The 13,249-nt window shown below is 54.4% G+C and overlaps 1 protein-coding gene across 1 annotated transcript; it reads left to right on the top strand.

The window, feature by feature from the left end:
• Window positions 1–184: 184 nt before the first annotated feature.
• Window positions 185–12,865, top strand: TMEM127 (transmembrane protein 127). The gene is made up of 4 exons (XM_079721169.1): window positions 185–307; window positions 730–1,047; window positions 9,271–9,435; window positions 10,452–12,865. The coding sequence occupies exons 2-4, from the start codon at window positions 804–806 to the stop codon at window positions 10,757–10,759; spliced, it is 717 nt and encodes a 238-aa protein (XP_079577295.1). The 5' UTR covers window positions 185–307; window positions 730–803; the 3' UTR covers window positions 10,760–12,865.
• The last annotated feature ends 384 nt before the right edge of the window (window positions 12,866–13,249 follow it).

Raw genomic sequence — 13,249 nt, 5'->3', positions numbered from 1 at the left:
CCTTTCACTCCACCCTCCCCCACAGCCCCCCACCCCCATCGGAAAGCATTCTGGGACTGCCTGAAACTACAAGTCCCGTGAGGCCTTGCGCAGGGAGCCGGCGGCGCGCCCGGGCTGTGTCGCGCGCGGGGGACGGGGCGGGGAGCCGGAGGAGGCGGGGGCAGAGGTGGAGGAAGCCGGAAGTGGATCGGGCCCGGGTTGGTTCGGGCGTTGCGGGTCTGTGGCCTGGGATCGCTCGGACCGTGGCAGCTGAGGAGCCCGTGACGGGACGGAGCGACGCCCTCCCGGCACTGAGGCCTGCTGACCGGTGAGGATCAGGAGTCGGTGAGGGGTGGGTCCTCTCTGGACACAGGTCGCACCCCAGATCGCTGTTCCCAGATCCCGGGTCCCCGATCCCTGCGGCCCAGCCTGGTCCTCCGCCCCTCGGCACCCTCTGGCCAAGACTCCTAGGCCGGGTCTCTCTTCCACCAGTAACAGATAACCCCGCCCCAGCCCCCCTCCCCACTCTGCTCTGCCAAGGTCCAGCGGGCCCCCAGCCCTCTCCGGGTCATCACCCTGCACCTCCGCAGCCCCACTCCAGGGACCCTGTCCCCGCCCCCCGAACCTCTGCAGCTCTCCTGTCTCTACTCTGCCCTCGGTCCCACCCCCATCCTCCGGTGTCGGCCCTGACAGCCTTGCGCCAGCCTCGCCTCTGCGAACCCAGTGCGTTGCTCTCCTTCCCCCGGACAGGCAGGCTCTGTGCGCTCGGCGGAGGTCGGCGGCGACCAGCAGCGACCGCGGAGCGACGGCGGGCGGGCCCGGGCATGTACGCCCCCGGAGGCGCAGGGCTGCCTGGCGGGCGCCGGCGGAGGAACCCGGGAGGCAGCGCTCTGCCCAAGCAGCCGGAGCGTAGCCTGGCCTCGGCCCTGCCGGGTGCCCTGTCCATCACCGCGCTGTGCACTGCCCTCGCCGAGCCTGCCTGGCTGCACATCCACGGTGGCACCTGTTCCCGCCAGGAGCTGGGGGTCTCCGACGTGCTGGGCTCCGTGCACCCGGACCTGCTGAAAGGTGAGGGCGCTGCGCGCCGGCCCTCTTCTTTCCGGACGACAGGGCCTCCTCGGTAGGGTGCCGGCTGGAGCTGAGTTAGCCTGGGGCAGGCACTTGGTTGAAGGAAACAGCCCCATTCCTGCCTGGTGTTCATGCCCACCAGGTGGCTCTGTTTGGGGTCCAGCCCCTCATTAATTCTGATGTTATTCAGCCAAGCACCCACTCCTCAACGCCGTGCTAATCTGGACTGCTATTTTAGGCTTCTGCCGGGCGAAGGGCGCCGTATATGGAGAGAAGATAAGGGTGCTAGGCATCACAATTAGCTGTCTCCTTCTGAGGAGCCTCTGGGATACAGGAAGGTTTCTTTGGGACAGCCTGATTGATGGAGAAAGAGGAACTTTTAAATATGGCTGGATTTTAAAAGATGTTTTTGAGTTGTACAGTAATTTGATTGTTGTTAGAGACAAAGGGAGTCTATGGTATTTTCAATAACCAGAAGTCGGTTCCATTGCCACCCTCAGTAGAACAATAGGAATTTGGCTCTTGGAACCCTCACAAGTGTGCCCGAATGAGGTAAGTTTGCTTTGTTCGTCATCCTGCTTCTCAGCCAGGGAGGCAGAGGAAAGGGGAAAGGGACCATGGTCTTTACTGGACCCAGGGGAGGCCTGTAGCTCATCCTGCCCACCCTGTCTGTAGTAATGAAGGTAAAGGCTGTGTGGTGTGGGGGGCAGGATGGCACTGCCTGGCTTTTACAGGGAAAATGGTCAGTGGATTCCAAATAACCCTTAGTAACAGCGGAGCTCATTCCCCGCAAGGCCTTTTGAACCATTCTTGAACGCTTTCTCCCTGTGCCACTCCCTGGCTGTAATTCATTCCAGATGTTTACTGCCCCGTGTATCAAAAGCCCATCCTGTTAGATAGCTTCACGTTGCCTTTTTACGGATTCAGGCTCTGGGATTTGGTGAAAAGGTCAAGTTTTCCTTTGGAGACCTTGGATCATATATACCACTTATGCAGGCTGCGGCTGAAAAACCGTATCCTTGTGGCCTAATCTTGTCTTTCTCTGAGAGTTCTTTTGCTGTTTTGCATTTCTCTTGAGTCTTTGAAGCTTTAGGATGATTTTGTGGAGAACAGATTGGGGGCTTCTGGTTTGTTTCTAGATTTCACCTTGATGATAGCTTTCTCTGCGTTAGCTCATTACGAGCAAAATTATCCACACGATGGAGGCTGTGTGACATGCAGCTTTTTCCGTGGCGTGTAGCTGATGGCAGAAAGCCCATCAAGCTTGAGTTGAGTCTGGATGGTTTTTCCCTTAGCGCGTTCCCCTGCACTTGCCTTTTTTTGAGGAACAGCTGCCACCTTTCCACCGCTTCACCCAGACCTTGGCAGTTGATCCCCTGGTGGTCAGTGTTTCAAGGGCTTGGTGTCATTTCCAAACTGGTAGAGAGTTCACGATGCCTCTCCATTTCAGGTCATTCCTAGGGAGGCACGTAAAATTCATGCCATGAGGGGAGGGGCCATCTGATCCCATGTCCTCATTCCAAAGGTCCAGGAAACTGGTGTCTCAGAGAGGTGAAGTGATCTCTCCAAGGCCACACAGCTGGGAGTGGCATAGCTGAGTGTACCTCACCGTTGACTCCAGTTTAAAGGGACGCTGTCTCGTTTATGTTTTTTAACCTTTGCTTTACTTCAGCCGTCATAAGGAATGATGACCTCATGATCGTTCAGTCCACTCTGGCATGCCTCGTGGTCAAAGCCATGTCAAAAATAAGAATAAATTCTTGGTGCAGTTCTCCTTTGTTTACACATATATTTACCTTTTCTGAGAAATTATCCAAGCCAGGTAGGTTTTGCTTTTATAAAGCACGTTGCCTTCACCTTTACATTATGCCTGTTCGTGTGTTTAGGGATCTTAACCCATGAATAGTTTCGGCCTGGTTTTCCTTGGCCATCTTCTTGGCCATTACAAGCTGGGAACACTTGGTGTCCATTAATAAAGGAGTTGACAGTGGTACCTCATGAGCTACCACAGAAGAAGGCGAGGAATCCAAAGGTCCCTGGTTCTCTTCTTCTTCCTCTTTGTACCAGTTGGTTTTTTGGTGCCCAGCGGGCCTTCAGATGTACACCATTCTGTAGGACCGTGCTGAGCCTCAGGGCCTGGCAGATATCCTAGCATGGAAGCCTGGGATATTCCCCATCTCAGGAGGGAGAAGAGCTGTGGGGTACAGATCCAGTGCCTGTAGATGCTTCCAGAGGGAGAACAGACTCTGCCAGGTCTCTGCAGGCGACAGGGAGTGGCCAGGGTCAGCAGGCTTTGGGACGGTGTCTTCCCATTTCTTGGCCCCCTGCCTGAGTGCCAGGCATTGTGCTAAGCCCACTTCACGCCTGGCTGTAGTGTCTCCTAAACAACATCTTTATTTGGTAGGGACTGTCATCACCCCACCCCCCGTCCCAACACACACACACACACACACACACACACACACACACACACATGTCTCAGGCTCAGGGAGGTCAGGTCACTTGCTCAGGGACACACAGCTGATCTAAATGGCGTGGACTCCACTCTCACCACTGTACCTTAGTGCACACTGGGCTTCTTTCTCCTTCCATCAGAGCTGTCCCAGGCCTCTTATTTCCCCATTCTAGTTGAGTTTTTAATCACAAGCCTAGGCAAAGCTGCGGCTTTTTATTCCTCATCGCCTTACGTTGGTGAGCTGAGGCAAAGCCACTCATCCTCCCGCTGTCATTCCCAGAGCCCTTGAAGGCTTTAACAAATACCGTTGGCTTAAAAGATCCATCAGAATTCTGCCACCCCCTGCTCCTCACAAAGCTCTTCTTCAGTCTGGGCCTGGTGGGGGGCGGCGGGCAGAGATGTGCCCAGGCCGATAGTGGCCCCCAGCAGGGGAGCCCAGAGAATCACTCCTTCTGAGCCCCAGTCCCTCTGTGCCTCTCAAGCGTGCCCAGCAAAGGGCAGCAGGGACCACAGCCTCAGGAAGCATCTCTGGAGAATGAGGGAGTTTAGGATGCGAAGTCAGGGGAATCACGGTTGACAGCAAGCCACAGGAAGATCAAGGGCCTTCCAGGAAGGGCCGGAGTGTCTGAGGGGTGGTGACCGATGCAGCTGGCGTTTCCCGATCCCGTGGGGCCTGTCCTCAGAGCCAGCTGGGCTAGGACCATTGGTACCTGTGGGATGACCCAGCCAGGCACTGGAAGGCCCTCTTGGAGTCTTGTGTCAGAAGCCTTGGTTGGAAAAAAAAGTCACACCGGGGAGTGGCTGCGCAGGTGGGTGCTGGAAGGACTGGGGGCCCCGGGGACGTGCCTCTGACTCAGGGACTCCAGTGAGGGGGGAAATAGGAGAAGGGAACTGGCCAGAAGCCACTTTAAGCGTCCTGCCTGCAGCCTCTTTGGGTCAGGAGGGGTGAGAGCCATGGGCAGGTAGACAGGAAGAGCCAGGGCCTTCAAAACAAATCCAGCCCAGTGACTTACCAATGACCTTGGGCAAAGTCAGTTCCTTGGGATCCTATTACACAGCAGCTGCCTTCTTCCCCAGTGACTGGAGGGGACAGTCAAGCAATAGTTACCAAAATAAACAGGCCACAGCACAGCTGGAGGGTAGGATGCATTCTGTCTTACTGGAGTGTAGTGGATGCACCACTGTTTCGGTTGTTTTAAACAATTTTTGTTTGTTTGTTTGACTGGGCCACACGGCTTGTGGGATCCTAGTTCCCCGACCGGGGATCAAACCTGGGCCCCCAGCAGTGCAGCACAGAGAGTGCTAACCACTGGACCACCAGGGAATTCCCTGCACCACTGGTTTGAGTTTAAAATTAGGACCCTGCCCCATGTGCCATTTCTCTCCACAAATAAAATAACACACACGTAACATCTGAGGATTTTGCTTCTCTCTGGCAGCCCTCTCAGTGGAGCAGGTATTCATTGCCCTCCCTGCATACTGATGTCTGACAGGGAGGAAAGAAAGGGACCTTGAGATCCTGACCCCAGGAGAGTCTGAGCTGGGTTCTAAGCGTGTCAGGGATAACGCTGCCTGTCTTCCCTGTGTGCTCTGAGACCGCTGTGGGATGTAGTGCAGGCTCCTGGGCTATCTATTAGCATCACTCCAAGGAAAGTCCCCACTTGGCTTCCCGCTGAGCCTGAAGGTTTGCTCAGAGCTTTGGAGTAGAGAAAGGCAGAAGGCGTCACGTAGAAACGAAACCTGTTTGAATTGTGGGTCCAAAGCCCCTTCTCGGTACTACATCATCACCCTGGTGGCACAGGTCCTCAGTCTGGCATTAGTGGGCTCCTCCTTTGGCCCACACTGGCTGACGTGTGTGGACGGGGCGGCCTCGGTGTAAGGAGGAAAGGCACGCCAGAGAAGAGACACTGCTGTGGCCGCCCAGCGCAGGGGGAGTGGGGCGGCTCATCCCCTGCACTTTGTGCTTTGACCCTCCCCACGCACCCCTGTGCAGGCGGGGCAGGCGTTATAGCTTCCCTTTTACAGGGTGAGCACAGAGGCCAAGGGCATTCAGTGACTTGCTCAAGGTGACATGTAATCTGTGGGAGGGCTAGGATTGGGTGCCCAGTCCAGTGACTTCTGCTTTTAAGAGCCAGACTCTGATGACTGCAGAAGCTTAGACCACACCCAGCAGATTTTGCCCAATAATTCCCAGTATGAGCTCCTTTCAAACCTTCTAAGGTTTGCTTAACGACCCAAACCTTTTCTGCCTAGAAGAGATTTCATGCTTCCAGCTGTTCCCTTAGTGAGCTAGCAGCTGCTGGCGCTGATGATGGCTCAGTCAGCATTCAGAGCCACTTTTGACCTTTCATTCAAATACAGCTCTTTAGGATTTGATTGATTAGCTCCATGGAGGAAAAATTAAAACGGCTAACTCCGGTGCTGGGTGATAGGGAGCATCATGATGCAAGGGAGGCTGACCCGGCTTTGGAGTCTAGCTCTGCGCCGTGTGACCTGCAGGAAGTCACTTAACCTCCCGGAGCCTCCAGTTCCTCGTCTGAACCATGTGATGAATCCCCCAGGGTGGAGTGAGGCTTAACTAAGATAACGTCTGCCCCATCTGCGTGCACAGGCAGGAATACCTGGAGGGGCACACAAGAAACTGCCAACAATGTTTGTCTCTTGGGAGGGGCAGCTGGACATCTGTGCAAGTCTTCCTTATTACTAAGATAAGTGTATTCTGAAACATAAGACACATAGAAGTGTATCCAGTGGATGTACGTTTTAAAGGATGATAACCAAATGAACATCCTATACTCACTTATGCAGCCAAAGATAGTATCTTTGAAGCCCTGTGTGTTACATTTTTCAGTTAAAACTAGTTGCTAAATTAAAACTGAGTTGAGGGCTTCCCTGGTGGTGCAGTGGTTAAGAATCCGCCTGCCAACGCAGAGGGCACGGGTTTGAGCCCTGATCTGGGAAGATCCCACATGCCACGGAGCACCTAAGCCTGTGCGCCACAACTACTGAGCCTGTGCTGTAGAGCCCGCGAGCCACAAATACTGAGCCCACGTGCCACAACTACTGTGGCCCGCGCACCCAGAGCCTGTGCTTCTCAACAAGAGAAGCCACTGCAATGAGAAGCCCAAGCACCGCAACAAAGAGTAGCCCCCGCTCTCAACAACTAGAGAAAACCCGCGTGCAGCAGCGAAGACCCAATGCAGCCAAAAATTTAATTAATTAATTAATTAATTAATTTTTAAAAAAAAACACTGAGTTGACTTTAAGTACTCCAATTAAAGCATCACTCAGAGGGCCTGGTCACGTTGAGTAATGCTGGAGGAATCTGAACACGGCCTGCTGCAGAGCGGAGTGTGATGTAAGCCCCTATACCCTGTCACTCGCAGGTTATTCTTGGAAGCACTAGTAGAACACGTTCGTCCTGCCCCATCCCTGCCACGTGCCACGTGGACCCCAGAAGAACTGTCTCAGAGAGCTTTCAGCAATATTCAGAATGCAGCCAGGAAACAGCCCCCGTCTCCAGGAGCTTTGGTTTCAGAGAGGCCCTGTGGGTTTCTAGACCCCCTCAGGCCCGCAGGGCCGGATTAAATGGAGGCTGGACCTGGTAGCTGGCAGAGCTAATGCACAGGCAAGCCTCCTAGCAGCAGGCGATCACTCAGCCTGGATGACTGGGCCCCAAAACAGATGGTTAGCTGACAAGAGAGTGACAGGGATCAAGGCGTATGAATCATGTGTGGGCTCAGGCAACATCTGCCTGGTGAATTCTGAGCCTGAGCAGACAAGGAGTGCATGCTGTCACAAAGGCCCAGGGCCTCTGCATATCTGGTCTGGTTTTTCCGTGTGGGAGGCTGCGCCCTCTGTCCAGGACCCCATGATGTCGATCAGTGTCGGTTGGTTTGAGTCTGCTTTGTTGATCTCAGGTGCCCTCCCCAGGATTTTGGACTCTTCTTCATCAGTTCACCTCCCTCTAGGTCCAGGATCAGTGTTTCTTGGGGTGTAAGGCTTAGGTCTCCTGCGCTGCTGGTAAAAATCCAGATTCCTTAGACCCTGCTCCAGACCAAGAGCTCAGAATCTCTGGAGCTTGGGAACATGCTCTCAACCAGCACCCTGGGGATTCTCCTGTGCACAAGAGAGTGATAACCACTGTCCAACAGCCTCTCAGCCTGAGATCAAAACTCAGGAATGCCCAGCAGGGCAGGCTCCTGAGGAGAACTTTCAGCCAATAAAGCTTGTGGTTCCCCATCTCCAAAAAAAAAAAACAAAAAAAAAAAACAAAAAAAAGCTCGGGAAAGGAGCCTACAGTGTAAGTCCTGCCAGCCCTTTTCAAATTTTCCCAAATCACTTGGTGACCCATGGCCTAAATAAAAGAAGAATTTGCGAGTGGCTGAATAGAGGAAGTTAAGGCCTATTTCCTACTTTTTATCAAAGCTTAAAATGGTATCTTTTTGGGCCAGCCTTTATTCTGTCTGTGTGTTTCTAGAACTATGGCAGTTTGCGTAGATATCAAAGGGAACCGACAGCGTGGTCTAGATGGAATTTAAAAAAAAAAAAAAAGAAAAAAGGAAAGAATGGTATTAAAGTCCTAGAGGGAAATATAGGTTGCTTGATGTGTCTGGCGTGTAGTTGTCATCCTGGTATCTTTCACTATGACCCTGGGGGCTCTTTACTCTTTGAATGTTGGGTCTCCTGTTTTAGTATCTTCCTTTTTCTTGGTTCATTTCCTCATTTTGGTAGAGCGAGCACCCCCCAATGGCTTTGCCCTCATTTCAGAAGGTATTTGGGGCTGTCAGTTTCTGAGCCTTTCAGGCTTTTGTGGTGTAAACCTAGCTGCTTCTTACCTTTTCCCATTTCCGGCTTATACTTCAGTTTATCTATTCTGTCAAGTCAGTTCTAGTTCTGAGTCCCGTTACTCCCCAGTTTCCAGAATTTTGTTTTGCCCTTCTTCTCTTTGTGTGGGTTTATGTCTTACTTTTTTTCTTCTTTTGTTTTAGTAGGGTTCGGGGAGGGAGCAAAGATAAATGTGGAGGCCCAGTCTACCAGCTTTCCCCATCTCTTTAGCCCTGTCTTGTAATTACAAGGTTCTCTAAACTGCTTCAGCTTCGTTTTGAGCAAAAGCGCTGTGAATGAGTGACTGGATAGAGAATGGACTTGAATGGGCCTCCGGCCTTCGTCCCTTTGGCTTTTCCTGCCAGCCCAAAGCATGCTTTAGCAGAATGGGTTAACATGTCTGATTAATTGTCAGGATCCTTAAAAATGGTTAGGGGAGCGTGGCAAGTGCAGTTAACCCTTGAACAACCGTGGGGTTAGGGATGCTGACCCTCCCAGCAGTTGAAAATCTGTGTATAATTTGTGTAACTTATAGTTGGCCCTCCGGATCCGTGGTTCCACATTGCAGATTTAACCAACCCCGATCGTGTAGTACCGTAGTGTTTACTATTGAAAAAGAAGTCCACACGTAAGTGGGCCCTCACCGTTCAAACCCCACGCTGTTCAAGCGTCAACTGCACACTGAAGTGGAGCCCTGCACTTGGACTAGTCTTGTTGGAAAGGGACGAAGGACTCGAGGCACACGGGAGCAGCGACCCAGGGGTCCTGTCTTCGAATAGGGAGGCTCCTCCACCCCCTCTGCAGCCCCACTGGGAGCGGGAGCTGAGACCACGCCCCCCTGCAGTCCTCCCCTGGCTCGCCGGCCTGTGGTGGTGGTGGTGGGGGGCTTCCTGCCCCAGGGTGCTGCCTGGGAGCCTGAGGATCTGCTCCTCCCCCGACAGATTTCTGCATGAATCCCCAGACAGTCCTGCTCCTGCGGGTCATCGCAGCCTTCTGCTTCCTGGGCATCCTGTGTAGTCTCTCCGCCTTCCTTCTGGATGTCTTTGGGCCCAAGCATCCAGCCCTGAAGATCACCCGTCGCTATGCCTTCGCCCACATCCTCACAGGTAAGCTCGGGCTACTCCCAGTCGGGGAGGAACTGCCACAGGGTAGGGGTGGCATCCTGTCTGGAGTTGCAGGTGGGGGCGAAGGGAGGTCATGAGCAGACACTGTTCCTGATGCTCATTTCAGCTCTAGCCTTTCACAGAGCACTGGCGTGTGAGAGCAGCTTGCTTCCATCATTTGCATGTATGCCTGCCAGGACCACAAACCCACTCGGCTGAGCTGTAGGGAGAGAATATTGTTAGGATTTACATCATGGCTCTCTAAGAACAGGATTTGAAGCTCAGCCAGGCTCATGGGGCCTGGAAGGAGCAAGGGAGGAGCTACAGTGTCTCACTGTGTCTCCCTGGAGTACATGGTCTCAGATTCTCTCTCCTCTCCCTTCCCGCTACCCTGCAGGCCAGGCTTCTCTGCCCATACGAGGCTTTTCTCCTCCCTCGTGATGGGGCTGCTGTGTTGAATTGACCTAGGGTATCAGCGACTCCAGCTCCCAAACTGCACGACCTTGTCTATTCCTCTCGAAGCACCCAATGACTTCTAGCAGCCCTAGTATCCCAATTCCAAAATCTTCTTTTTTTTTTTTAATATTTATTTACTTGGCTGCACCGGGTCCTAGTTGTGGCATGTGGGATCTTCATTGCCACGTGCGGGATCTTTAGTTGTGGCATGTGGGATCTTTAGTTGTGGCATGTGGGATCTTTAGTTGTGGCACACGGGATCTAGTTCCCTGACCAGGGATCGAACCCGGGCCCCCTGCATTGGGAGTGCAGAGTCTTAACCTCTGGACCACCAGGGAAGTCCCCAGTTCCAAATTCTTAAGACAGAGAGAATGTAGTTGGCCCGGGTGGGGTCAGGCCTCTGTCCCCCGCCTCGGCCACAAGAGCTCCCCCTTGCAGTGTCTGGGGCCAGGCAGGTTCTCTGAAAATGGGGTTTGGGTAGAGAGACTGCAGTAGATTCCTCAAGCATCCCGGCTGCGGGGTGCCTGCTAACCCCCTTTCTCTGCTCTCCCTCTGTCCCCCAGTCCTGCAGTGTGCCACCGTCATCGGATTTTCTTACTGGGCTTCCGAACTCATCCTGGCCCAGCAGCAGCAACATAAGAAGTACCACGGTTCCCAGGTTTATGTCACCTTTGCTGTTAGCTTCTACCTGGTGGCAGGCGCGGGCGGGGCCTCAATCCTGGCCACAGCAGCCAACCTCCTGCGCCACTACCCCACGGAGGAAGAGGAGCAGGCGCTGGAGCTTCTCTCAGAGATGGAGGAGAACGAGCCGTACCCGGCAGAGTACGAGGTCATCAACCAGTTCCAGCCGCCCCCGGCCTACACGCCCTAGTGCCAGCCGTGGGCCCTCCTCCTTGGCAGCCCTCCCCACTCTGCAGCGCCCTCCACACCCAGAGGTGCTCCTTTCCCCAGCAGGCCTCACCGGGAGGATCCTGATCATCTCCACCAACCTTCCCCGGGAGAGACTCTGCCTTTAGCATTGTTCGTGGATCCCCGCTCTCAGAACCCGGGGTTCACTGGTTTTAGATAACGGCACCATTTCCCTTCTCTCCACCCCCACCTCGTTCCACGGTCACTCGTCATTACCAACCAGGGATGATCGTACATGTTTCCCCCCTTCGTGGGCCCTATCTCTGAGGCTGAGACTTTCCTTGGGGAGCCGTTGACAGTGGACGGTCCCCGCTAGAAGAGGCGTCCACAGGGCCCAAGGGAAAGGGGACCGTGCCCTGCGGGCTCGCCTCATAGCTGTCCACGTGCGCCCCACAGCGTAGCTCTGGGCTGAGCCCTGCCCCTGCCCCTTCTGGGAGCGCCCAGTACCGGGCTGCCCGCTCTGTGGAATTCTCTGCACTTTAGTCTTTGGACTGCCTGTCACGTGTGTTCTGGCTCTGCAGGGAGAAGGGGTGGCTGCTGGGAAGCAGAGCACGTGCTCTCCCCGACCCGTCCCTGCCTGGTGGCCGGCGCCCCGGCGTGAGTCTGAAGCCCCCCGGAAAGGATCAGTGTGCAGGGGGCCAAACCTCCCCAGCCTTGTCACCTTTTAAAATGTGAGTGGTTTTAAAAGGGAAAAACAAAACTGAGCAACAACACCAATACTCGCTTCTTAAACTAGCGACAAGACTGTCCTCGGCGTCCTTCAGCTATTTATCCCGTCCCGTCTGGCCCTGCAATGTCTGGGGCCCGCAGGCCCTTCCAGCCCCCGGTAGCTCCTCCCCGAATCCCTCCCGGCAGAATGCAGCCCTCCTCCCTCGCTCCCTCCTCCCAGTGACCACGGCTCCCTGCGGCCTTCCTGTGGAACCCAGAGCCACATCGGCCTGGCTGGCTGGCCAGCGTGGTGCTCCTCAGGACCGCGGCGCTGAGACGTAACCTGGCCTCCGTGCAGGAACAGGGACCGCAGCAGGGCAGGGAGCCCGCCACTCTCCATGTAGGAACTGCGACCAGGGGGGCCCTGCTGCATGAGGTGTCAGAACCCCCTGTCAGGCGAGCGGCCCTGGCTGTGCCCTTCAGGCTCAGTGTGTCCCCTAGACTGTGACCTGGGGCAGCAGCTTGCTGCGTGCCCCCTCCCCTTCTCGAATGTACTCTGGTCGTACAGTGTGCTACCGGCTCTTTCTTGCCCGGCCATCACTCTGGCTGTTCTGTTGGCCACACGTGGCTCTGGATCGGCTGAATTTTCTGCCCTGAGATATGGGGCATAAAATGGGAGAAACCGGAGAGACCTACGGTGTGGATCCAAATGGCCAAGATTCTTTGGAATCAGTGTCCAGTGTTAAGCCGAAAAGCAGATGGATCCCCGTGTCCTTCACAGGCGATAGACAGAGTAAGACTGGAGAACGGACACCATTGTTGACCTGTGGCTAGACAGGGACTATCATGTCCCTTGTCCTTCTTTGGCCAGACTGCCTGAGGATGTCTGGACAGACGCCTGTGTCGGTGGTGAAGGCCATGTCTGCGCCTGAGTGAGCGGCCACGTGGGGTTCACTGTGATGCCAAAGTGTGTCCCATGGTGACTCTCACACTCCTCTAGACTCTTCTCTTAGGCAACAAAGACTGCCGTGTGATACCTGAGCACAAAGCCGAGGAGCTAAATTAAGTCTTGACTTGCTGTAGAGTCTATGTTTGGCAGATTTCCAGGGTGCAGCCAGCTCTCTCTGACCCTGGGGGTCTGAGCAGGCGGACCAGGAGACCGGGCACCAAACACGCATGCCAAAGTGACCGGTCATCTCACGAGGACCCAGACATGACCCTGTGGACCGTCCCGCGTGGTTCGGAACCCACTTTTTATTAGCTACCCATGCCTCTGGGCTTTCTTTCTCTTTTCCCCTGCCCTCCTGACACTGATAGTTTGTCATATAAACTCCCTTGGTTGTGTTCCTTTTTTTTTCTAGAAAAAAAATTAAAAGCAAAACAAAACAGAAAAAACCGAAACCACAAATAAGAATGTAAATGCCAATGGCTCCCTGTCCTTTTTCCGTCGCAGCTTCCCTGAGTTGGTTCATTCCCTTCCTCTTAGAGACGCAGGAGAAATTGAGGAAGTGTGGATGTAATTTTTAGAAAGTTAGAAGGGACTTGAGTGTGCCTGCTCCATGCAAAGCATTTGCACCTAAATGGTCCTCCTAATCCTGACAAATTCTGCACCGGGGTCCCGAGGCTGGGAGCCAGAGGTGCCTCCGCGCAGGTCCTTGACTTCAGACCCTGAGCTCTTCCCTCTGCATCCCGTGAGCTGCAGGAGAGAGCGTGGCTTCTGAACTCCAGCCCTTGCGTGGAGAGAACTAGACTTCTGCAGGGCCAGGACTTGCAGAAGAAGTTTCACTTCCTTTTGAAGCCACGG

The sequence above is a fragment of the Hyperoodon ampullatus genome, assembly GCF_949752795.1.
Source record: "Hyperoodon ampullatus genome assembly, chromosome: 15".
Lineage (NCBI taxonomy): Eukaryota > Metazoa > Chordata > Mammalia > Artiodactyla > Ziphiidae > Hyperoodon > Hyperoodon ampullatus.
The sequence above is the reverse complement of the archived record's forward strand: the minus strand, read 5'-3'. Positions and strand labels throughout refer to the sequence as shown.

Bases quoted from the DNA above. Each gene is read 5' to 3' on its own strand.
- TMEM127 (XM_079721169.1), top strand. From the start codon at position 804: ATGTACGCCCCCGGAGGCGCAGGGCTGCCTGGCGGGCGCCGGCGGAGG. The intron at 1,048-9,270 runs GTGAGGGCGCTG...CTCCCCCGACAG, and splicing joins GCACCCGGACCTGCTGAAAG to ATTTCTGCATGAATCCCCAG. The intron at 9,436-10,451 runs GTAAGCTCGGGC...TCTGTCCCCCAG, and splicing joins CTTCGCCCACATCCTCACAG to TCCTGCAGTGTGCCACCGTC.